This window comes from Astyanax mexicanus, chromosome 17 (assembly GCF_023375975.1).
Source record: "Astyanax mexicanus isolate ESR-SI-001 chromosome 17, AstMex3_surface, whole genome shotgun sequence".
Classification (NCBI taxonomy): Eukaryota; Metazoa; Chordata; class Actinopteri; order Characiformes; family Acestrorhamphidae; genus Astyanax; species Astyanax mexicanus.
The window spans coordinates 362,501-389,646 of record NC_064424.1 but is presented as its reverse complement, the minus strand read 5'-3'; the positions used below and the strand labels follow the sequence as shown (position 1 = coordinate 389,646).

Below are 27,146 nucleotides of genomic sequence, written 5' to 3'. Positions count from 1 at the left end.
TATATCAGTGTTTAACTGATCGTTTGGGGAACATATAGAGTATAAATAAAAAATAAATAAATAAATAAATATATATATATATATATATATATATATATAATCTATATCATTAAACAGACGGCATTTTACACTAATCAGCGTTTCTCCCCATCATTACTGAAATACACTTTTATTAATGAGCTCATAATAACAACCAGGATACTGATGGAGAAACAGCATAGCCTACTGTACTCTCTCTCTCTCTCTCTCTCTCTCAGACTCCGGCTGCTGATGGAGAAACAGCATGACCTACTGTACTCTCTCTCTCTCTCTCTCTCTCTCTCTCTCAGACTCCGGCTGCTGATGGAGAAGCAGCATGATCTACTGTACTCTCTCTCTCTCTGTCTCTCTCTCTCTCTCAGACTCCGGCTGCTGATGGAGAAACAGCAGAATGACCTACTGTACTCTCTCTCTCTCTCTCTCTCTCTCAGACTCCGGCTGCTGATGGAGAAACAGCATGATCTACTGTACTCTCTCTCTCTCTCTCTCTCTCTCTCTCAGACTCCGGCTGCTGATGGAGAAACAGCATGACCTACTGTACTCTCTCTCTCTCTCTCTCTCTCTCTCTCTCTCTCAGACTCCGGCTGCTGATGGAGAAACAGCATGACCTACTGTACTCTCTCTCTCTCTCTCTCTCTCTCTCTCTCTCTCAGACTCCGGCTGCTGATGGAGAAACAGCATGATCTACTGTACTCAGGACATTCTCCTGCACTGTGATATTTCTGGTCTTTGCTCCACCCTGGAACACAGTGAGGATATGCAGATACAAAGTTCCCTAAACGTCCTGTGGGATCTACAGCGGCCAATAGCACGCATCCTGGTTTCTATTGTTTACAGATTGTTTAATGATCCGTTCACACAGCCCGGTATAAACATTACCCCGTCACACAGTGAGGACTGAGAACCACACTAGCTCTATCAGGACAGGATTAGTTTCTCTGGGGTTCTAGGGGTTTTTATCCTCTGTGATTTTATTCTCGTCCAGAACGATCATGTAGGTGTTTTTCTCAGACGTCCTCTAAAACAATTACAGGCTGAATTATCTACTGTTTTTCAGTGCTTCTCTGGTAATTTTAGTCCTATCTGGACTGCAGTTGAAAAAACAGGAGGATCAGTGAGTTTTTAGGCTTTTTCTCGGTCACATGACATCAAAAAGCGTTCAGTAGCTCCTCCATTTCTACGTGGATCTCCGTGGAAACCGTGGCGTGCCCAAAGTGTACAGTAATTACTAGGGGTGTCACGATTCTCTAAATCCTCGATTCGATTTCATTTTCGATTTGAGGGTCACGATTCGATTCGATTCTCGATTTTCTTGTTTTTTTTCTTGTTATTATTTTATGCCTCATAAAATTTAAATAATATATTTATTATTATAATTATTATTATTATAAATATTATAAATATTATTATTATTATTTATTAAGATATATATGGTAATGCCATCTAGTGACTTTTTTTGGTAGCAACAGTGTGCACTATTAAAACAAGCAGTTTATCAGAGCTGTGTGTGGATGGCTGGTGAAACTGCTCATTACATGAAGCTGCAGTTCTTCATCCAACCACTAGTCGGAGCTGCAGCAGCACAAGCCCCGCTCTCTTCACTCAGTCACTACTTCAGTACAGCCCAGCCACGGGCTACAGAGCTCAGCCAGTCCGTTTTTACTGTTTCTGTAAACAAATAAAGGTTTTAACCCCACTAACCGGATAATACAGCTCACTACAGTTCATCTTTCAGCCCAAGCAGCTAACAGCAGCAGGTTAGAACAGCCGACACGGAGGCACTGCTCGGATTACATTATAAACAGGTCAGTTAGCGCGCTGCTAACCTCAGGATGTTTATAACTACGGAGTTTAGTGGACACACCACGGCCGCCAGGTAAGTCTTTTAAAGGCTACTGAAGACTATTAAAGGCTATTAGAGTGTAACCCCTGGCTCCCAGGGGTTACAAGAGGTTATTGAAAGCATTATTGGGGGGCAGAAATCAGTACAGGCTGGTTAGATAAGTGATGTGGGTATTGTCTTATAAATATTTACACATAACTTATATCTCTCCTGAAAAGCTTTTATTTTAGTCAGAAACACGCTTGTGTTTACTTTATCTGAGAGAAAGATGTTTTTTTAATTCAATGGAAAGCAACAGGTGTAGTCAATTATAAGTTTAAGATTTTTAATCCACCTCACTGTGATCTATAGTCAGTGTTCTCACACTGACACACGCATTTCAGCGAGTTCACACGCTCTCACCTGCGCGCACCCACCCCTCCGTTAGATACAGATACAAAACCTGCGCGCCCAACCCCCGCCCCCCCTCCCCCGTTGGACAGATAAAAACAGTGATCACACTCCCGCCGACTGCGCTCATGCAGTGGCTATCTCTATTTAAATGAATAGGATGCGCTGTGTTGGTGCCGCGCCATTTGCGTAGCGCGCTGCGCTATTTGCGTAGCGCGCGCGGGAGGGATCGTCGATCCTCTTTTTGACTTCGATACTCGAGATCGTGACCTCATTTCGATTCGATTTCGATAAAATATCGAGATCGTGACACCCCTAGTAATTACGGTGCGCAGCAGTGGACAAATATCTATTTTATTAAAGGCGAGGAGACGAAACTCAGAGATGTGCGTCCGGATGGGACTAAAATTACCGGAGGAGCACGGAGTTCAGAGAAAAACAGTAGATAATTCAGCCTGTAATTTACTCAGAGGACGTCTGAGAAAAACACCTAAAACCTGCATAAATGAGATTTAAAAAAATAACACAGAAACCCCCTGAGAAACTAATCCTGTTCTGGGCTTTAGTCACCTTAGGCATTTCATCTCCACGTTTAATAAAATAGCTATTTGTCCACTGCTGCGCACTGTAATTACACTTTGGGCGCGCCACGTTTTCAACAGGGAAACACGTAAAAAAAAACACAACAGCGAGTGGAAATGGAGGAGCTACTGAACACCATGATGTGTGAAATGTGTGAAAAGTGTGAAATATTTTTCATATATTCACAGACGTCCCCCTGAGAAACGAGGGGTAACGGCACCGGCTGATTGGACGCTCTATTGTTATTTTAAGCTAAAGAACAGAAGGAGGAAACTGGAATACTGATACAATCATCCAGCGCTGCACACACACAATGAACACTTCCAGAACCTCGCCTCACACTGATCACTGATCACTCGCACACTTACAATCAGCTCCTCTACTCTCAGACACTTAAAGATGATTAGCAGTTTTTATATTTTATATTTATTTTATTTCCTACATAATAAATGAACAGTGAAGTTATCTATCAGACTATGAACGAACGCATAAGGAATCATGTAGTAACTTAAAAGTTTTAAACGAGGGGCTCTAAGTGGTCCAGCGGTCTAAAACGCTGCCACTGCGATCGGGAGATCACCGGTTCGAATCTCGGTCATGCAGCTTGCCATCAGCTGCCAGAGCCCCGAGAGAGCACAGTTGTCCTTGCTCCCTCTGGGTGGGTACAGTACAGTAGATGGCGCTCTCTCTTTCCCCTCATCACTCCTAGGGTGATGTGGATCAGCATAAGGCTTCGTCTGTGAGCTGATGTATCAGAACCACCAGAGTCGCTGCGCTTTCCTCCGAGCGTTTGCGCTGTGATGCTACTCAGCTTCAAAAGTTCAAAAAGAGGCGGAGTCTGACTTCACATGTGCAGCTTGATTTAGGGCGTGCCAGTGTGTCTTTGCTATCAGAACGCTGGGAAAAGTACAGCTTGTGTGGCTTGAAACATGCAAACGTCATGTACTAATTCTCTTAATGAATCATGGGTGTGGTTAATTTTGGGCATACATGAAATTAACCAATCCAATTCTTTAATTATGTTTTCATGACATAATTTACACAATACTGTAGTCACTGTACTGAGTGTCACCCCATCCCCTCACAAATGATTTCTTTTTTTTTATCCAATCACACACAGATGCTAATCAGTGATATTATGATATGATGATTTTGTAATATATTTATTATATATTGTTGTTATTATTGAGTATATATATGTTATATATAGTGTTTATATATAGTTTGTGTTTGGGATGTGTTCCTGCAGTGTTTGTAGGTCAGGCAGATCCCTGGTTAATAGTGTTGTTATTTATCTCGATAGCGTTAGCTTAGCTCCTCCGTCTCTGAGCTTCTTCCTTTTGAACTTCTGCTTCGGCGGGGCCTGGAGGAGATCTCCCAGAATACAGTCTGATCTGAGTACTGTACTCACCCAACCCCAAACTACAGTACAGACCAGACCAGCTGCTGCACCACTTCACTTCTCTAAACAATAAATATCTGCCATAGATACTATATAAATACTCACAATGCAACAGAATCAGGATAGGATATAACTACGATTCAATATTATCATAATCACAATCGGATACGATTACGACTCAGTATAATTACAATGCACTATAATCACAATAGGATATAATCACGAATTACGATCAATATCTCAATATATAATCACAATACAGTAAAGTTACAATACGATAATCACTATACAATACTATCATGATAAGCTATTGTCCTGATGTGATATTATCATGATACAATATTATCACAATGTGATACTGTCATAATAAAATATAATGATACGCTGCCCGTGATATAATAATACGTTACTCACAATAACGATATCATGATACGATATTATCATGATATTATATCATCGATCGGTCCAAAAACACTTTTTCAAAACAGTTTTTTTAAATATGAAATTTTTATTGTTTTTAAAATTATATTTCTCTTAATCCCTCAGTTCTCTTTAACTCTGGGAGTTTCTGATTTATATTAAATGAATATGTAAATCTGTGTTGTGTTGTCAGCAGCACTACCGTCCTCCTCTGATCGAGATCTGATAGAATAAATAAACGGGTTCAGGAAGAGGAGGAGGAAGAGGAGGAGGAGTGAAGAGGAAGAGGAGGAGGAGTGAAGAGGAGGAGTGAAGAGGAGGAGCAGGAGTGAAGAGGAGGAGGAGGAGGAGTGAAGAGGAGGAGTGAAGAGGAGGAGCAGGAGTGAAGAGGAGGAGGAGGAGTGAAGAGGAGGAGTGAAGAGGAGGAGGAGGAGGAGTGAAGAGGAGGAGGAGGAGTGAAGAGGAGGAGTGAAGAGGAGGAGGAGGAGGAGTGAAGAGGAGGAGGAGGAAGAGGAGGAGGAGGAGGAGGAAGAGGAGGAGGAAGAGGAGGAAGAGGAGGAGGAGGAGGAGGAAGAGGAGGAGGAGGAGGAGGAGGAAGAGGAGGAGGAAGAGGAGGAGGAGGAGGAGGAGAAGGGGAGGAGGAGGAGGAGGAGGAGGATGAGCTGATAAGACTCTGAGATCAGATTAGAGCGTTCCAGTCCCTGACCCTAAATCCTCTATTAGCACAGCGCTAATCTGTACCTCTACAATCCAAAACACACACACTCTACACCCACACACTGACTGTGAGTAACCTGTGTTCGGGTCATCCTGTGTTCAGTTAAACCTGTGTTTGGGTTAACTTGTGTTTGGACTAAACTGTGTTCAAGTTAACCTGTGTTTGGCTAAATTATCTACATTCTGAAAGTCTGAGGGTTTTGGAGATTCTCCTACATGACGTTAGGGGTGTCCCGTATCGTATCGTACGAAATAATATCGTCAACATTCTTGAATATGGTGAACAATATTATACCCTGATATATGGAGCCACATCATTTACCTCTAATTATCACATCAGGGTTCTACTTTTTTACTGTTTTTATCAAAAGAAAAATTTACACTGTTCTCATTTCCCATTATATATCTACTAGATACAGATTAAATCATATCGTATGCAGTAATACAATTTAATTTTCAGTTTTTTGCAGTATTGTATTCTTGAAATATATATAATTTAATTCAGTGATTTGTCATATCGCCAAGAGTATCGTTTTCATGAAAATACAAAAATACCATGAAATATCGTGATATTATTTTAGGGCCATGTTGCCCAACCCTAGTGTGAAGGGTTCTGGAGAGGTACTGGAGAGCAGGTATTTGTGACGGTTTCTACAGAGGGTAAGGTTTCAGCCGGGTCTGTGTGTGGTGGTGTTTATTTGATGGTGTAGATATGGGCGGCCGCTGTCTCGATGTTGACGGCGAGTATTGGAGTATTGCAGTGTTGGAGAGTCGGAGAGATGGAGTGTTGGAGTACTGGGGTATTGCAGTGTTGGAGAGTCGGAGAGATGGAGTGTTGGAGTATTGGGGTATTGCAGTGTTGGAGTATTGGAAAATTGGAGTACTGAAGCACAGCAGTGGAAAACGCCGGCGCATTAAAACTGCTTTAAAAATGCATAAGTCATCATTTATTCATCTCACTGTCAAAACCACGCCGGCATCAGAGCCGTAACGGTTAACTGCTGCAGATAAAGCTCCTCCCAGCGGGACCAGTACAGGACAGTTTATTCCACTAAAGAGCGAAACTGGAGAATATTATAATATTTCAGGGTAGGCGTGTGCCCTGTTGTATTGTACACAATATAACTGTTTTTTTTTTTTTTCATATTATCACAAAAATACCCTGAATTATATAATAATAGGGATGTATGGAACATCAGGCTACTGTATCACTGTTCTCATTTTCCCTTAAAAAACACTACACACAGTTAGTTCTGACCCTGCAATGTGATTGGCTGAGAGGTGTTCTATGAGTACCGTTATCAGCCGGTAATGCTCTGTAACCGAAGCTCTCCATGTATTACTCCACCACATACAGGTAACCTAGCAACGATGCAGCGCTTACAAACCAAACAGCGCAGCTACAAACAGAGCAGCAATGGAACTATTTTAACTTGCGGAGTTTTTATAACCAAACAGATCCTATTTTCTCCTCCTCTTTAATTCTTTAAATTCTTTCAATAAACAGGGATAATGGAACTGTGGTATAAATTTATCGCAATGATACACTCGATATACATACTGTGATATAAATATTGTGATATAATTTTAGGACCATATCACCTGGCCCTATTTCTGGCCATTTTTGGGATAAAAATATTCAAACATTTGAGTGATATGATTGCTTACAATCAATAAAATATCTTTATATTTCCCAGCTCTAGTCTAAAGCGTTTAGCTAGCTAAGCTAACTAGTTAATTATCTAAATAAACCACACAATTTATTTAACTAGTTCCACAGCTAGATTAACAAATCTGTCCTTCTTAGTGTATTTTTCCAGACACATTGTTATATGTTACGACTCATTAGCAAACCAACAAAGTTAATTAAAACAAACTATGCAAAAATACGCTAGAAAACCATCATAGTTACCGTATATTTTAGTGCCAGAGAAACATCGAGTTAATGTCAACATTCCCCCAGATAAAATCACCAGAGCTGGTCAATATAGCCCTAAAATAATATCACGTTTCCTGGTATTTTCGTGATAACGATACTCTAGGCAATATGACAAAACACTGGATTAAAAAATATATATTTCAAGACTACACTACTGCAACAAAATTAAAATACAATTTTATTACTGCATACGATATAATATAACACACCCCTAACTGAGATATTAAAAAACACAAGACTTTTATCAGATTTGTAACAGAAGTCAATGATTCAGAATATCACGATACTAATAATAATAATACACTCCAGGATTAAAGTAAAATAAATGATACTGGACAGATATAATCTGTCTCTAGTAGATATATAATGAGAAATGAGAACAGTGTGAATTAAACAGTAAAAAAGTAGAACTCTGAGTGAGTGATATGGTATGATAAATTCAGGATATAATATTGTTTGCCATATTCAAAAATGTTGGAGATATTGGTTTTTTTTTTTATATCATCATGGCAGAAATAACCTGAATTATTGTGATATTATTTTAGGGCCATATCGCCCAGCCCCTGATGTAAAGGAGTTGATTGGATTACTGAGAAATTCAGATGTTCTTCAGTAATCAGATTATGAAGTGCAGTGATTATAAACTGTAGATTCACTAAGTAACTACAGTATATTATATAAACTATAATAACTATATAATAACTATATTAAACTGATAAAATGCATGTAATTTTATTTATCTCTGTATATTTTTGTGTGTAAATATAAATAATAGCCGTGTTGCTGTGAGATTGAGTGTGTGGGTCTGAGGGTCAGTGAGCCGGACGCTGGGGGCAGAGCCAGGTCTGGATTATACTGGGATCTGAATCTCCAGGTGGGCGGAGCCTCGTTCTGTAGGTCACTGGGTGAAGCCCGTTAACCTGCAGTACAGCACGGCATGCTGGGTAATCCCCCGGAGAGGAGCTGCATGAGCGTTTAGGATGTCCTGGGCTGGGAAAGGGGGCGGGGCACTTGAGCAGAGTAGCAAGAATCTAGCACCACTGTTCACAAGATAGCACCTCACCTGTAGCAGAACGGTCCTAACAGTACTTCCATCACTCCAGAGGGGGTCACTTTTTAGAATAGTTTTTAAGAATTATTAGTGGTTCTTAGGACTGAACAATAATTCAATATCGTTATTTATCGTGATTAGCATCATCGATTAGCTGTTAGCCAACAGCCCTGAGGCCTGATCAAATTACAGGAGAAAGAACTCTGGTGTGAAACGGACTTGTAGTGGGTTGTAGTGAAACATGATAACAATATGAAAGCAAAACAGATTTGAAATTTAAAAGCACTCGAATTTCTAGCGCTGTGTTATTTTATGTTTAATTATTGCATGCAATTTTTTTTGCCTCTGAACTAAACACTTGAACCTTTCAATATGTAATTTTCACTTGTTTATTTTAATGTAAAACAAATTGAAAAGCTAAATTTAGGTTGCTCAAATTCGACCTGTCAAATTCACTGCTAAAATAAATAAATAAAAGAGAGAGAGAGAATAATAGAAAGCATTAGAGTGTCACAGTGACGGTGTGTCGACTGTTTAAATGAAATGAAGTGCGGATGAACGTTTAAAAGTAGAGTCAGACTTTAGAGCACTTCGCACTTCATGCTTTATCATTTCCCTATTTAGCTAGACATAATTTAACCTTATTGTATACATCTTTTACTGACAGTTTTAAACATAAATGTCAACATATGTGCATTACTTATGTATCAAATTTATATTCTCAGCTAAATTTACTCCATAGAACCATCAATTTTGAAAAACTAAGAGAGAAATGTTACAATAAAATGTATAAGTATTTAAGAAATGCATATAAATTATTATTTATTATTATTATTATCATTTTCCCCACAAAAAAAATACAGGAATATTAAATCTCTCACAGACTGGGGCTCCCGCAGAACCGTAACTAACCGCTTACTGTGAAACTCATCGACTGATTCATGAAAATGTTTAAGACAGGCTCAGGAAGGAAGTAGCTAGTTAGCTAACCCGAGCTAAGCTAAGCTAACTAAGATACACAGGTGAGTTTTATCCTGTGTGCGTTTCCAGCAGTTTAGCCTTTATTTATATATGTGTATATATATCTAAAAATATATTTAAAATATATATATTTAATGAAATTAGCTGGCAGCAAAAAAGGCGGCGGGCTTGCTGTGTTGTTGGTGGCCACAATAATTACATGTTTTAAGTGAGTACTACTCTTTAGTACTGAAATATTTCAGTTTGGTACTTTTTTGGTTTGGTATTTTGATACACAGTTAGTGTAAGAGTGTGTAACTGTAAGACTGGCAGGAACAGGCGAAGGCTGGCGTGACCCATTAGGAGCTGGACGGCTCTGGATTTTAACATCTGTCTGTCTGACTTTAATCTGTCTCTCTCTCCACTGCTGCAGGGTCTTTATGTAAGAGGATTTATAACACTCTTCAGTGTGAACTGACTCAGATATACAGTATTATATACCTTCTATCTGTACACCAGCTCCAACATCTAAAATTAACTCATCAGACTGATCACTGAATTATGATAATCATAAATAAAATACACAGTACAGTATTTTTACAAACTCATCTAAACCTCAAACTTCCAGAGCTGCTACACATACAGTACCAACACTATTCACTCTGCTATTAAAATCACTGAACTCCAATCAGTTTCAACACCACACACAGGTCTGTCACCATAAATTACATGAAAAATGATATTGTCCAAAATTTTGTACAAGGGGTAAAGCAGCATAGAGTTATCCAAAAGCAGTGTGTAAGACTGGTGGAGGAGAACATGATGCCAAGATGCATGAAAAAAAACTGTGAATAAAAACCAACCAGGGTTATTCCACCAAATATTGATTATTTCTGAACTCTTAAAACTTTATGAATATGAACTTGTTTTCTTTGCATTATTTGAGGTCTGAAAGCTCTGCATCTTTTTTGTTATTTCAGTCATTTCTCATTTTCTGTAAATAAATGCTCTAAATGAGAATATTTTTATTTGTAATTTGGGAGAAATGTTGTCTGTAGTTTATAGAATAAAACAACAATGTTCATTTTACTCAAACATAAACCTATAAATAGCAAAATCAGAGAAACTGATCCAGAAACTGAAGTGATCTCTTCATTTTTTTCATGTATATAAAAACTGTAATTTACAGCATGCTGTGTTCTTGGTGTAATAAATATATACGTTGTTCCTCAACTTTAGTTTATATATCGCTAAACAACCAAATAATATAAAGAAATATATTATGTCATTACTGTATATCAGCGTTTCTCTAAAGTATATTGAGATAGGAGTTTTAGTTATATTGCAGGACCCTGATGCATGTACAGACGCTGCTGTTCGGCTCATAAACCCAGACTGAGATACAGCTACAGCACTCCTGCAGGCTCCGCAGGATCTGCTGGAGGTTCTGGTGCAGTACAGTTAATGATCCTGTTCTGGAGATCAGCCCAGTGTTTCAGACCAAGAGAGTATAGAGTAACATAGAGTATAGAGAGTATAGAGTAACATAGAGTATAGAGAGTATAGAGTAACATAGAGTATAGAGAGTATAGAGTAACGTAGAGTATAGAGAGTATAGAGACTATAGTGTGAGGTAGAGTATAGAGAGTATAGATTGAGGTATAGAGTGAGATATAGAGTAAGATATAGAGTATAGAGTGAAGTATAGAGTGAGGTAGAGAGTATAGAGTGAGGTATAGAAATTATATAGTGAGGAAGAGTATATAGATTATATTGTTAGATATATATTGAGATATAGAGCGAGGTATAGAATGAGGTATATAGTGAGATAGAGAGTATATAGTGAAGTAGAGTATAGAGATTATATAGTGAGGTATAGAATATAGTTATAGATTGAGGTACAGAGTATAGATTAAGGAGTAAAGAGTGAGGTATAGAGTATATAAGAGTATATATTTCTGATGCACTGAGAGCTCGTGCACCGGGAGACAGGTACCTTCAGTAGCATAGTTGTGCTCGCGGAGGAAGCTGCTGTTGATCTTGCGGGTGTCTATCTCCTCATCCATCGGGAGAGCGCGCGCTTACATCCGGGAGCGAAGAGCGGAGGAACCGGAGGAACCGGGATCCATGATCCGCCGCCGCCGCCGTCCGTTCAGGAGCGCGCGGACATCCTCCTAAAGTCCGCGAGTACCGAGCACCGAGCAACGAGTCCGGAGCGGAGCAGCACCGGGGGAAGGAGGGGGTTTACCGGGTCTGCGGGGCGTGTCGGCGCGGGGAGTCCGGACCGAACCGGGTCTAATGACTCGGTTTAATGCACGGCGCGGCGCGAGCGGGAAGCATGGCGGGAAGAGCGCGGTCACACCGGGATTACCGAGCGCCGGTACCGGGAAATCCTCAGCAGCTGCTCCGGTTCCTGCGCGCGAGGGACTGACGCAGCCTGCAGCGCTCCGGTTCACCGCCAGAGAGGCCCCGCCCCCTCCCAGACACTGCCGAGGTTTAGAACGTATAGACACGCCCCTTATTCTAATAACCGGACATACGGCCCCGCCCATCTTGTAGACTGTGGGGTAACAAGTTACTGGATCTACTGCTTTACAGCCCCGCCTCATACTAAATCACAAAAAAGGAGGCCACGCCCCCTCACAAACAGCCCTCCATTGCAGCAACAAAGACACGCCCATTATTACAATTACCTGCCATAAAGATTCCGCCCTCTTTTTGAAGAATGCAGGCTACTGGATCTGGTGTGACACATTTCTGCCTCATACAATTTCACAGAATAGGAGGCTCCGCCCCCTTCCAAAGATTTACAGCAACACAGTCACGCCCCTTATTCTAAATCACAATTGACACAAAGACCGCGCCCCCTCTTGCAGACTGTACTGGATCTAGTCAGAGCTTTCCGCCCTGTAGACCCCACCTCATACTAATTCACAGAACATTAAGCCACGCCCCCTCCCAGACACTGTGAGTTTGGAGCAATACAGACACACCCCTTATTCTAATTCCCAGCTAAAAAAGACTAATTCACAGAATAGGAAGCCCCGCCCCCTCCCCCACACTTCCACCGAGCCTTATATTGTAATAACACACTAGTGACACCTTAAGGCCCCGCCCCTTTCCAATTCACAGTCACAGAGGCTCCGCCCCCTCCATTCTCCTGTTCAATCACTGTCACAAGGACCCTATTACAAAAGTTTGGCTGCAGACATAACTCCAACTCTCCCACAGTCTCATTCCACGGAGGCCACGCCCCCTCCACTACAGTCTCTGTGATGAAAGCCCACCCTAAAGCAGACCCCGCCCACACTGTTCTGCGTCAGAGTGCTGGACTGCAACTGTAGCAGAGTTCAGTATGTTCACAATGCTGAGACAGACAGTGTGTGTGTATCTTACACACTGTGTAAAGCTCTTCTTTATGCTCCTCGCTATCTTACACCCCACCAACAGTCTATTATCACTCCCTCCTCCTGTCTGGTTTAAACAGCAGCAGATCTTCTGAATATATCTACACTGATGGGCGTGGTGTTCTGGAAATGAGGTGTGTTCAGGTACATTTCTGGAGTTTTATCTTGTTTATCTTGGTAACAGAAAACACAGGAGCTCCACTGACTGAATACAACCTAGACAGACGGCAACAGTCAGACGTTCATCGCTATCTCGGTAACACAGGCGCTGTGCCGAGCCGAGCGTACACCCCCACTTATTACACACACATGAACACACAGCAGCACAAACCCAACTTTTACATCAACAATAAACAGAATAGTAAATAAAATAACATTGCTGTTCCCGTAAATGAGCTGCTGGAGCTCCTTCACAGCGTCAACCAGCAGCTCAGTTTCCTCTGCTGAGAAGAGTTTGTTGGACACGTCCAGGTAGCTGCACCGTTACAATAGCAATCCACCAAAGTCAGAGCTCACCTGATCTACTCTTAAACAGAATGATGAGCAAGAGGCACATATCTAATGTTACTAGAACAGCTTTTCTACACCTACGTAACATTGCCAAGCTAAGAAATGCCCTATCACTGCATGACGCAGAAAAATTAGTACATGCCTTTATTACCTCAAGGCTAGATTATTGTAATGCGCTACTGTCTGGATGTTCCGGCAGTAACTTAAATAAACTTCAGCTAGTTCAAAATGCTGCAGCCAGGGTCCTTACTAAAACTAGAAAATTTGACCATATTAGTCCAGTACTATCAGCACTGCACTGGATTCCAGTCAAATTCCACATAGACTATAAAATTCTCCTGTTAACGTATAAAGCCCTACACGGACTCGCTCCTGAGTATTTACAAGACCTCATCTCCTGTTATGAACCACCGCGATTACTCAGATCTCAGGGTGCTGGTTTATTAGTAGTTCCTAAAATTCAGAGGAGCTCTGCAGGAGGAAGAGCTTTCTCTTATAAAGCGCCTCAACTCTGGAATAATCTCCCCGAATATGTTCGGGACTCAGACACAGTCTCAATCTTTAAGTCTAGACTGAAAACTTACTTGTTTAGTTTAGCTTTTGGTAATTAATGTTTTTCCCTTTAGATAAGGCTGCAGATTCAGGGGTTCATGGACAGAGGGAATTGTGGGTAAACTGAGATGCTGGTGCTGCTGTTCTCCCACTGCACACGGTCACTCAGGTTTGTGGACGGTGGAGTGGGTGGATGCCGGTGTTTCAGGGAGCCTCCATGTCTATGTTACCTTCTGGCTCTCTCCCTTTAGTTAGGCTGTTTTATTCAGTTCTGCCGGAGTCATTAGATAATCACACTCTGATAATGTTTTATATTCTCTGTTTTACATAAATCCAGTAAAAACTAATTCCATCTCTCTGCCTTCCTCCGAGTTACTGACTGACCCCCGATACTGATGGATGTTGGACCCCCAGGCTCTCATGTCCTCTGTCTGGCCAGACTGGAAGTTACTGAAGTCAGCTCTTCTCCACCACCACCACCACAGATCAGCTGCTCATCATCCATCTTACTCTCCACTACTGATTACATCCAAGCCATTAGTGGTGCTGCTATACACCTGAATATATAAAACCTATGTGGATGTATGAAAGACTTTTTAAATTTTAATTTAAAAGCCATTTGACCAGTGGTAGGATGGTCCCCCCTTTAATGTGAGTCTTGGTCCTCCCAGTGTTTCTTCCTCCTCCTGCAGCTCTGAGGGAGTTTTTCACTGGGGGTTCTGTATTCTGTACTTTCTATGTTTAATGTTTTGCCTGATTCTTTGTCCTGTAATCATGTTTCTGTAAAGCTGCTTTGTGCCAACACCCGTTGTAAAAATCACCATACAAATAAATTTGATTTGATTTGATTTGACTGGTTTATTATTTCACGTTTTCAGTGGGAATCTCACCACCATTTCCAATCACGGTGGGAGTGCACCAAGGATCGGCCCTGTCTCCGCTCCTGTTCATCCTGTGCATGGACACAGTAACTGCTGATCTCCAACACCCGCACCCGTGGACGCTACTGTATGCCGACGACGTGGATATAGCTGACGAAGCCCGAGGACAACTGGAGGCCCAAGTGCAACAATGGGACGCACGGCTGAGTGAGAATGGAATGCACCTAAACATCGCGAAGACTGAATACATGGAATTTGGCGAGCAAACTGGTGGAACCATCAGCGTCAAAGGCGTGCCCCTCAAGAAGGCCACGCAGTTCAAGTACCTCGGATCCATCCTTAGCAGCGATGGCGACACGCTCCCAGATGCCCGTGCCCGAGTCAGCGCGGCCTGGGCCAAGTGGCGCCAAGTGACGGGCGTACTCTGCGACCGCAAGATGCCAGTATGCCTCAAGGGCAAGATATACAAGACCATCGTACGCCCTGTCGCCCTCTACGGTTGCGAATGCTGGCCCGCAACCGCACGACACGAGCAAGCGCTGCACGGCATGGAGATGAGGATGCTCCGGTGGAGCCTCGGCCTGACGCTGCATGACCACATCATGAACGAGGACGTCCGAAGACGAATGGGTGTGGCCCCGATTACCGACAAGATGCGAGAAGCACGCCTGCGGTGGTACGGACATGTTGCCCGAAGCGATGAGAACTCGGTGGCCAAGACAGCGGTGCGCCTCAGCCCACGAGGGAGGAGGCCCCGAGGACGGCCAAAGAAGCGGTGGCTTGACCGGATTAAGGAGGACATGAAAAACTTAAATGTTGCTCCTGAGGACGCCATGGATCGCACCAAGTGGAGACTGGCATGTCGATACGCGGACCCTGCGACTTAAAGCGGGAATAACGCGAGGAAGAAGAAGATTATTTCACGTTTCGCCCAAAACATGATTAAACACACCCATGATTAATTAATTAAGAGAATTACTACATTACTTTTGCTTTGTGTTTCGAGCCGTGCAAGGTGTACTTTTACCATCGTTACGATAGCAAAGACACACTGATTTAAACACCATAAATCAACGTCTTGGAGCTTTAATTTTGTATTGTAGTATATGAGTGTATGGTGTTGTAAGGCTGTAATGGTGTAACATGTTATGAGGTTTTGAGGTCTGGATGTTCCGGCAGTAACTTAAATAAACTTCAGCTAGTTCAAAATGCTGCAGCCAGGGTCCTTACTAAAACTAGGAAATTTGACCACATTTTTTTGCGCTGCACAGGTGATTTAACACAACACTGCTCACACACACACCTGGAATAAATCCCACCCATTATCTCCAGCCCACCGTAATGCAGCGGCTGGAGCGAGGAGCACGATTCCTGCACCACCTCCATCCTTCCCCCATCTCCAAATCCTACAGCTGAAATCCTCTATAACTCAAATAAATCCCCTTCTTTAGGAGATCAATCCTCCCCAGATAATCTTCATATCAGTTCTGATGGAATTACAGGAGCTTCTTCAGGAACGCTCAATAAAAAGGTCTTATAATAGCTTATAGCAGAGCTGTGTTCATATAATATACGCATCACAATACAGCGGCTAAAATTCAGTATATCACTTTAAACTGCAATACTCTAAACTTATAAGTGATATACAGCGATTGTTAAACAATTTTTGTCCATTTTGGCCTGATATTACACGTCTCTATCTTAAGGATTTCTATTCAAGCTTTACATAAAAAGATTTATGTTGGATTCAAACTGTAATTGTAATATTGTAAAATACTGAAGTAAATCTGCAACTGAATACAATACAAAAAATATAACAAAATATAACAAAATTATAAAAAGGCAGCTTTCCTAAATGTCCAGATTTTAAAATCAATATTTCAGTAAATATAAATAAAATATTTAATCTCCTCCAAACCTTTGCTATGCTGTGTTGTGGAGTTTTTAGGTCTGTTTAGGTCTGGATATATCAATATTTTCTATATATCAATATATATACAGTACTGTGCAAACGTTTTAGGCACCAAAGCAAATTACACTAATGCACTAATCTCAGCAGTATGAGTGTTTTCACCTGAAAAAAAGCTCCACATATGATTTAAACAGATAAATAAACAAATACAGTAAAACATAAGAAGGAATTCTGCACCTCCAGATCTATGATCACTGATTATAGTAAATGTGTGGGATGTGTTTCTATTGGATGCTCTTTTAACACTCCTATCAATACCCCTACCACCCAATCACCAGCTACTGTGATTCAGCACATTTTAATATCACTGTTATTAGTGATAACTGTAACTGTGATGATTCGTGGGTTAGAACTGTGTGTATTTTATGGTGGGTAATGGAAGCAGCATCCCTATTTCTATCTCTCTTACACACACACACACACACACACACACACACACAAAGGCTCCTTCTCTCTCTGGTGTGTGTGTGTGTGTGTGGAGGGTAATGGGGAGCAGTGAAGGGGTCCAGGTTGAGATCAATAGCCTGCCTGCTTTAATTAACACCCCCCCCCCAAACCGGACACAACACCCCGCCAGCAGCACCAGCAGCCTGCCAGATCCTGCACGGGGGAGTGTGTGTGTGTGAGAGTGTGTGTTTTTATTGTTTTATTGTTGTTTTATTTGGGTCCTCATTAGCTGCTATTGCAAAAAAGTTCTATACTAATAAATCAATTTTACAACACAATAAGCAATCAAAACAAAAAGAAAGACGAGTACAACATATATTTGTATACTAGGTGTACACAAATTCATAGACAATACATACACAAATTAATGACAGTAGGATTAAGAAACTTTTTAAGAGAATAAATAACTGGTATGACTGATAATTGCTATTTTAAATCTCTTATAGTTCACATTTGGACAGATATTCATATATCCTCCATGTCTTTTAGATAATGTATTTTAATTGGTTTTTTGGACCTTGTTTAGCTATTAGTGTTCAGTAGTGAATCAGGTAAGCAGTTCCACTCTTTAACGGCTCTATAAATGACTGTTTTACACATGGAATTGGTTTTAGCTCTTGGTGGTTTAAAGTAATGTTTTGTTGAGTATCTGGTAGTATTAGTTTCTCTCTGTGTTATTTTTTGTAATTGATCATAAAGGCCCACTGGATATTTTAGATCAATAGTGTTCTTTATGAGTCCCACAAGGTTAGTTTTAAACCTTTAAATCTTCAACCTTCAGCCACTTTAGCTCCTTGTGCATTTTGTTTATGTTTGTTCTGTATGGAGACAGTAAAGCCATTCTTGCTGTCTTATTCTGCTTTATCTGTAATGTTGTTAAATGTTTTTTGCTGCGTTTGAGCACACTGCTGCACAGTAATCTAGGTTGGATAAAACTAAGGATTGTATGACTATTTTTAATGTTTTCTTTGTAAAAAATTGTGCACATCTTATTACTGATACAGTTCTTCCCATTTTTCTTACAATGTTCTCAATTTGTTTTCCCCATGATAGTTTATTGTCTATTATAACTCCTAATAATTTAACATCTTGAACTTGTTCAATTGTTTCTCCATGTATTTTTAAATTTAACTTTGTTTCTCCAACAGATTTAGGCCCAAATATAATGTTTTTTGTTTTTGGTATATTTAGTATTAGTTGATTTTCACTGATCCATCTTGTTACTGATTTTAGTTCTTTATTCAACCTATTAGAAAGATCATTAACTGTGGTAGCTGATGCATAAAGAGTAGTATCATCTGCATACATCTGTAGCCTGGCTTCATTCAATACTAAAGGCAAGTCATTTATGTATATCGAAAATAATAATGGCCCAAGACATCTTCCTTGTGGTACTCCCAGATTTACATTTTTACTCTCAGACAAACTTCCATTGTAGTAAACCCTCTGACTCCTATCCGAAAGATAGCTTTTAAACCATGCTATTACAGTTGGATTTATCCCATAACAGGCTAGTTTTTTTAATAGCAAATCGTGATTCAACACATCAAACGCAGCACTTAGATCTAAAAGAACTGCTCCCACTAATTTTCTTCCTTCCAGTTCTTTTAACCAATCATCGTTCATCTGAATTAATGCAGTGGCTGTTGAATGTCCTCTTCTATAAGCATGCTGAGAGTTAGCTAATAGGTTGTTCTCACATAAGTACTTTTTAAGTAATGTGTGTGTTTGTGTGTGTGTTTGTGTGTGTGTGTGTGTGTGTGTGTGTGTGTGGAGGTGTTAGTTCATTCTTGGTACATCTTTTCCTTTTATACAGACATTACAAAATCTTACAGTATTGAGTTTATATTATATAGTAAGTGTTTATTATCTCAGTAAAACACATTACAGCATTACAATAAATACGATCTCTCCTCATATTATACTCCTTAATCTGAGTTTAATAGAGTTATTTATTTCTAGTTCTCATCATATTAATCAACACCTGGTTTGATAAATTGGTAAATGTGGTAAATCAGGTGAGCTGCTGATGGAACTGAACTTAATATAATAAACACATGCTGACTGAGGAGCATCCAGGAAACACAAAACATAAGCAAACGTAAAGTTTACTTTTCATCCAATCAGAACAGTGGGCTCTAACAACAGAGTACAACACTGATATCTATGGGCGGGGCTTAAACACAAAATGATAAACACTAAATCATCCACTTCTGACACCAATCTTTACATAATAATAATTGACTGATAATTCAATCAATATTGTGTTTTTGAAAATTGATACAAAATAAAATATAGCAAAATTTTATAATATCGATATTTTCTCACACCCCTGAAAATTCCACACACACACACACACACACACACACACACACACACACACACACAAACACTCACACTCACACACTACACACACACACACACACACACACACACTATACACACACACTATACACACACACTATACACACTATACACACACACACACACACTATACACAAAAAAAACACACACACACACTATACACACACACACACTATACACAAAAAAAACACACACACACACACACACTATACACACACACACACTATACACAAAAAACACACACACACACACACACACTATACACACACACACTATACACAAAAACACACACTCACACACTATACACACACACACACACTCACACACTATACACACACACACACACACACACACTATACACAAAAACACAAACAAACACACACACACACACTATACACACACACTCACACACTATACACACACACACACACACACACACACTATACACACACACTCACACACTATACACACACACACACACTATACACAAAAACACACACACACACACACACTATACACAAACAAACACACACTCACACACTATACACACACACACACTCACACACTATACACACACACTATACACACACACACACTCACACACTATACACACACACACACTCACACACTATACACACACACACACACACACACACACTATACACAAAAACACACACACACACACACACACACTATACACAAACAAACACACACACACACTATACACACACACTCACACACTATACACACACACACACACACACACTATACACACACACTATACACACACACACACTCACACACTATACACACACACACACACACACACACACACTATACACAAAAACACACACACACACACACACACACTATACACAAACAAACACACACACACACTATACACACACACTCACACACTATACACACACACACACACACACACACACACACTATACACAAAAACACACACACACACACACTATACACAAAAACACACACACACACACACTATACACAAACAAACACACACACACACACTATACACACACACTCACACACTATACACACACACACACACTATACACAAAAACACACACACACACACACACACACACACACTATACACAAAAACACACACACACACTATACACACACTATACACAAAGAGCATCCGGTCCCGGTACTACACCTCTTACCCTGCAGTGCCCCCTGCTGCTGAACCTGAGACACTACCACCTTCAGCCAGAACCATATTACAGTTCATACAGCCCAACAATACTCATCACATACTCACTCATCACATACTCACTCATCACATACTCACTCATCACATACTCATCACATACTCACTCATCACATACTCACTCATCACATACTCACTCATCACATACTCATCACATACTCACTCATCACATACTCACTCATCACATACTCATCACATACTCATCACATACTCACTCATCACATACTCACTCATCACATACTCATCACATACTCACTCATCACATACTCACTCATCACATACTCACTCATCACATACTCATCACATACTCACTCATCACATACTCACTCATCACATACTCACTCACTCATCACATACTCACTCATCACATACTCACTCATCACATACTCATCACATACTCACTCATCACATACTCACTCATCACATACTCACTCATCACATACTCACTCATCACATACTCATCACATACTCACTCATCACATACTCATCACATACTCACTCATCACATACTCACTCATCACATACTCATCACATACTCACTCATCACATACTCACTCATCACATACTCACTCATCACATACTCACTCATCACATACTCATCACATACTCACTCATCACATACTCATCACATACTCATCACATACTCACTCATCACATACTCACTCATCACATACTCACTCATCACATACTCACTCATCACATACTCATCACATACTCACTCATCACATACTCATCACATACTCATCACATACTCACTCATCACATACTCACTCATCACATACTCACTCATCACATACTCATCACATACTCACTCATCACATACTCACTCATCACATACTCATCACATACTCACTCATCACATACTCACTCATCACATGCTTATCACTTACTCACAATCAACACGCTCGATCAGATTAGTCTGATAATCAATAGCTGTTATTGGTTCTGGAGGTTTTTATCAGATACTCTAGAAACCCTGATTTATTACACTTCACCCCACAGGAAAAAAAATCATATTTTACAGCTTAAATCACTCTATAGATAGATTATAATTTTTCTAGCTTTCAAATAGATCTTTCTTATGATTTATTTAATATTATTATTTATTACTGCTTTTATTATAAGAATATTATCATCTTATTTTTATTCTTCTAGCTTTTAATTAGAGCTTATTTTCATCTGTGTGATTTTGAATGTATTATTATTCTATCATAATTGTTATTCATTTGTTATTAAGTATTATAATTTATTAGTGTTTATTTTAATTGACTTTTGTTTTTTTAGTTGTCTTGCTTGTTGTGCTTGATTTTTATGTATGAAAGATGCTATATAAATACAATTTACATCATTATTATTATTATTATTATTATTATTATTATTATTATTATTATTATTATTATTATCTTCAGTTATTGGAAATGTTTAGATCAGTTATTATTGTAAAGGAGGGATATTGACACCAGATACTAAAAACAGAGGTTCTCATACTTTTACCCTCATAAATATGTAATATTGGATCATTTTCCTCAATAAAAAGGTGATTAAGTTTAATATTTTAGTGTCATTTGTTTAACTGGAATCTACTCTTAGGACTTGTGTGAAAATCTGATGATGTTTTAGATCATATATTTAAGCAGAAATATAGAAGCAGTGCTGTAAATATTATTGATTGTGATTTCTGAACTGATCCATCTCGCACCAGAACCTTTAAATTATGATCAAATTCCCCGTCTTCATTTCTACAGACCGGATTCATTCAGAGCCTCAACATCTCCAGCAGCTCCTCTAACAGCCTCCAATAGAGTATTACCACTGATTTACACAATCATTCACATTCACACGTCCCCAATTACATATGAATCAACATTCATTACTTCATTTATAAATATTTCAGTTTAGATATGAAAGAGATTCTCAGAGATTTAATGTTTTAATTGTAAAGAAAACGCTCTTAACATACAATTAATAAATACATTAGTGTTTATATACAGAATTAACCCAATATTACACTCTTGCTTTTTTATAATTATTATTATTATTATTATTATTATTATTATTATTATTATTATTATTTAACATGCACTTAACACAACATAACACACTTCCACATGGAAAAAACTCAAATAATATTCAGATACTCTTAAATGCAGAGTACAGTGACTTATATACACTTTTGTCACGCTGCACATGATTCAATTAAACAGGATTTTTTATACTCTCTCTGTAAAGAAATGTACAGTTGGTATAATAATATTCCTAATAGGCATATAGTCGATACAATAAGAAAATATATGACTGTACGATAAAATATCAATATATTTTATTGATCTGGGGTCTGAGAGACCATGCAGACCGTGCTAACTTTCACTGTTAGAGTAATGCCAGGTTCACACTAGACGTTGATCGGTGACAAAAACTCTGCTCGGAGGGAAATTTGGGGATCTCTTGGCGCTCAGTCATGTAGTGTAGCAATCGCTGATGTTTAATATCTGACTCAGTCGGCGACTGGGAGTCAGGAGCAGTGGCTACATACAGCCAATGAGATCAAAGAAAGAGAACCACGCGTCCAAAACACATCTTCTGCTTTACCAGAGCATATATATTTATATATATATTTTTATATTTCAATATAAAACTGATCAGATATTTATAAACTCTGATTTTACTCAGGTGCTTCATATGAACTCGTTCATGTTGGACTCACTTTAAGTGCGTATTCTCCTCTATAGAGATTCTTTGTTCATCACTAGTTCTCGTGTGTTTAGTTCTGGTGAGTAATCCTGTAAATTGTGAACCCGTGTCGGGGTTGATTAGGTCAGCACTGCTGAGGTCAATGTATGATTAGAATAGCACTGCCGAGGTAAATGTATGATTGGAACAGCACTGCTAGGCTAAATGTATGATTAGAATAGCTATACTGCTGAGATAAATGTATGATTAAAATAGCACTGCTGATGTAAATTTCAATCACTCGTAATTAGAAAAGCATAGCTGAGGAAAAGGTATGATTAGAATAACACTGCTGAGGTAAATGTATAATTAAAATAGCACTGCTGAAGTAAATGTAGGATTAGAATAGCACAGCCGAGGTAAATGTATAATTAGAGTAGCACTGCTGAGGTAAGTGTATTATTAAAATAGCACTGCTGAGGTAAATTTCTATGAAAAACTAAATCACGTAATTATAGATTTCATTCTTTAATCATTTGAGTGCTTTAGTAAAACACTGTGAATAGTTTATGGTGAATGTTTATGTTTGTGTAATTGGTGTAAACTGTATTTTATACATTACATTACGTTACAGAATCACAGTGTTACAGTGGGCGGAGTTAATATGCCCTACATGCTCACAAACGCCTGACCCCCGAGACTCAGGTCCAGCCATGCAGGACTAATCCGCCATCTTTAATCCCAACACAGGAAGAAAGAGCTGAGAGGAGGAATATCACAGGAAAACCCTCCTGATCACGTTAATAAAACACATATAAACTAAACAAACACTACAGATATTTACCTAATCAGTTATCTGATAGGCTAAAACACTATTTTTGGTTATATAATAAAATCTCCAGGGCAAAAAATCTAAATGAAGATGTGTAAACTAAAATTAATGACTGTATTTTGACTAAAACAATAAAGAACATCTTTTTTTAAAGCTAAAATTCAATTGAACTGTACAGTTTATAATACTTTGATGATGCACGCGATTAAATGGGATTATTTAGATTAACGAATCACAGAGCTTGTAATTACTTAGAATAAATATTACATTTATACTAATAAAGATTAAATATAAAATATTTTAATGTGGCAAAAAAAATGTTAAAACTGAAAACAGAACAAAAATAAAATAAATTTTTATAGGGATCTACTTTCTCTTCTTCAGTTCTGATCCGTTCCTCTGTTCTCTCACTCAGAGATAAACAGGCTGGTGGTGATCTGGACGACCCGATTACACAATAAATCAGAACCACAGCGAGAGCTGAGCCTGAGGCTCAGGAAGCTCTTCAGTAAACCATCATTAACCAACCAACAGACCCTCGCCTCATCACATACACACTAATACACTTTATATTATCTCTTAAACTTTTATATACAGCTCTGTAAAAAATAAAGAGAGCACTTCAGTTTCTGAATCAGTTTCTCTGATTTTGCTATTTATAGGTTTATGTTTGAGTAAAATGAACATTGTTGTTTTATTCTATAAACTACAGACAACATTTCTCCCAAATTCCAAATAAAAATATTCTCATTTAGAGCATTTATTTACAGAAAATGAGAAATGACTGAAATAACAAAAAAGATGCAGAGCTTTCAGACCTCAAATAATGCAAAGAAAACAAAAAGTTCATATTCATAAAGTTTTAAGAGTTCAGAAATAATCAATATTTGGTGGAATAAACCTGGTGGTTTTTAATCACAGTTTTTTTCATGCATCTTGGCATCATGTTCTCCTCCACCAGTCTTACACACTGCTTTTGGATAACTTTATGCTGCTTTACTCCTGGTGTAAAAATTCAAGCAGTTCAGTTTGGTGGTTTGATGGTTTGTGATCATCCATCTTCCTCTTGATTATATTCCAGAGGTTTTTAATTTGGTAAAATCAAAGAAACTCATAATTTTTAAGTGGTCTCTTCATTTTTATAGAGCTGTATATGATGTTAAAGGTTTTATTAAAGGGGAGATACTGTCCCTTTTTTACATGGATAAAAATACTGTAGATCTATGTTCTGTACAAAACATATTCATTAAGTTCTTTATACAAAATCACTCTCACATAAAGATAAAGATAAAGATCTCACAGCTCTATTCTTATCAGTTTCAGTCCCTTTCAGAACAAGCCGTTTAAGGGCTCTGACACTTTTATGCAAATTAACTGTTGCTTGTAACGCTCAATGTTTACACTGAGCATTTACCACACATTAGGGTTAGCTTGTGCTAAACGGGAAAACACAAACAAGCCAGTTCATTCTTAAAGTGTCAGTATGTATTATTTAGGTTCAAAACTGAAAGCAGGAGTATTTCTGAGTGGAGAAGAATATGGATAAAATATAGTGTTTAATGATATCAGTGTTCTGCTAATCCTGGTAATATATTCATTCTACAAACTGGGGCGTCGGGTCTCTTTTCTCTTTGTGGGAGTTCTTCTTCTTCTGGTCACGTCACGCGTCTTTACGTACTTACGTCACACGTACAGCCTCTAAAAGAGGATCCGGCTCAGTTTTACTGAACGCGAGCGGCTGGTGGAGCAACGGGGACTTCAGAAGAGGAAACTCAGAGCTCAGTAGCTCATTCACTCATAGTAAAACCAAAGAAACGAAGGAGTGAAGTTTCTGACTGAGCGCTCTCTCTCTCTCTTTCTCTTTTTCTGACTGAACAAAACCTGGAATCGGATTCATCCACTCTGAACAGCTCAGAGACCGCATCACACCCATCCAGTTTAAAAAGATTCTTTCGCATGCTCGGTGTAATTACCCATTCTCACCAGAGAGGCACTAAATCCCAAAACTTACAGACATTAGCTTTAACAGAGATAGAGGCACAAAACTCTTTTAAAAAATTGTTTAAAATTCCTAAATCTTCCTTTTCTGCTGACTCGGCACGGACAGTGGGTACAGATCCCTCTTTCAGATGAAGTCCACTGGTTACTAATGCTTTGTACTGCCTGAAGTTTTCAACACTTGGAGTGTTGATAGGGGAAGTCGAGACTAAATTAAATACAGTACAGAAAACAATGTAACACATTTAATAGTGAGCACACTTTCCTAAACAAGCTGCATATTAATGATGCGTTAATCAGCGTCTGGTTTTTACACTGGTGTTTTTGTTATTGGGGTGTTTGTGTTGTGTTGTGTTGTGTTGTGTTGTGTTTGAATGTCGGGGTCGGTAATTCTTTATAAATCAGTTCAAATTGATTCACAACAGGAGAGAAAACCAGCTTCCTGTTCATCAGTCGGATTCCTCTTATCTCCAGCTTCCAAACCACCACTGATCCAGCAGTGACTCATAATACACCCCTCTACCTCTCTCTCTCTATTCCTCTCTCTCTCTCTCTCTCTCTCTCTATTCCTCTCTCTCTCTCTCTCTATTCCTCTCTCTCTCTCTATTCCTCTCTCTCTCTCTCTCTCTCTCTCTATTCCTCTCTCTCTCTCTCTCTATTCCTCTCTCTCTCCCTCTACTTCTCTCTATCTCTCTATCTCTCTCTCTCTCTCTCTCTCTCTCTCTTTCTCTCTCTCTATTCCTCTCTCTCTCTCTCCCTCTACTTCTCTCTATCTCTCTACCTCTCTCTCTCTCTCTCTCTCTCTCTCTATTCCTCTCTCTCTCTCTCCCTCTACCTCTCTCTCTATACCTCTCTCTTTACTCTCTCTCTCTTTCTTTATTCCTCTCTCTCTCTCTCTCTTTCCCTCTACCTCTCTCTCTCTCTCTT

The 27,146-nt window shown here is 39.3% G+C and overlaps 1 protein-coding gene across 2 annotated transcripts in view; it reads right to left on the bottom strand.

Moving 5' to 3' along the window:
- The window catches only part of ppp2r2bb (protein phosphatase 2, regulatory subunit B, beta b), a 73,676-nt gene that overhangs the window by 32,959 nt on the left and 13,571 nt on the right, over positions 1-27,146 (bottom strand). The window contains exon 1 of one of the 2 annotated variants that reach the window (XM_022667904.2): positions 11,340-11,782. The exons of the other annotated variant lie outside the window; for it this stretch is intronic. Coding sequence (XP_022523625.1) covers positions 11,340-11,409 — 70 coding nt within the window. The 5' untranslated portion in view covers positions 11,410-11,782. Of the gene's footprint in view, positions 1-11,339; positions 11,783-27,146 lie in introns of those variants that run through there. 2 annotated transcript variants of the gene reach the window in all.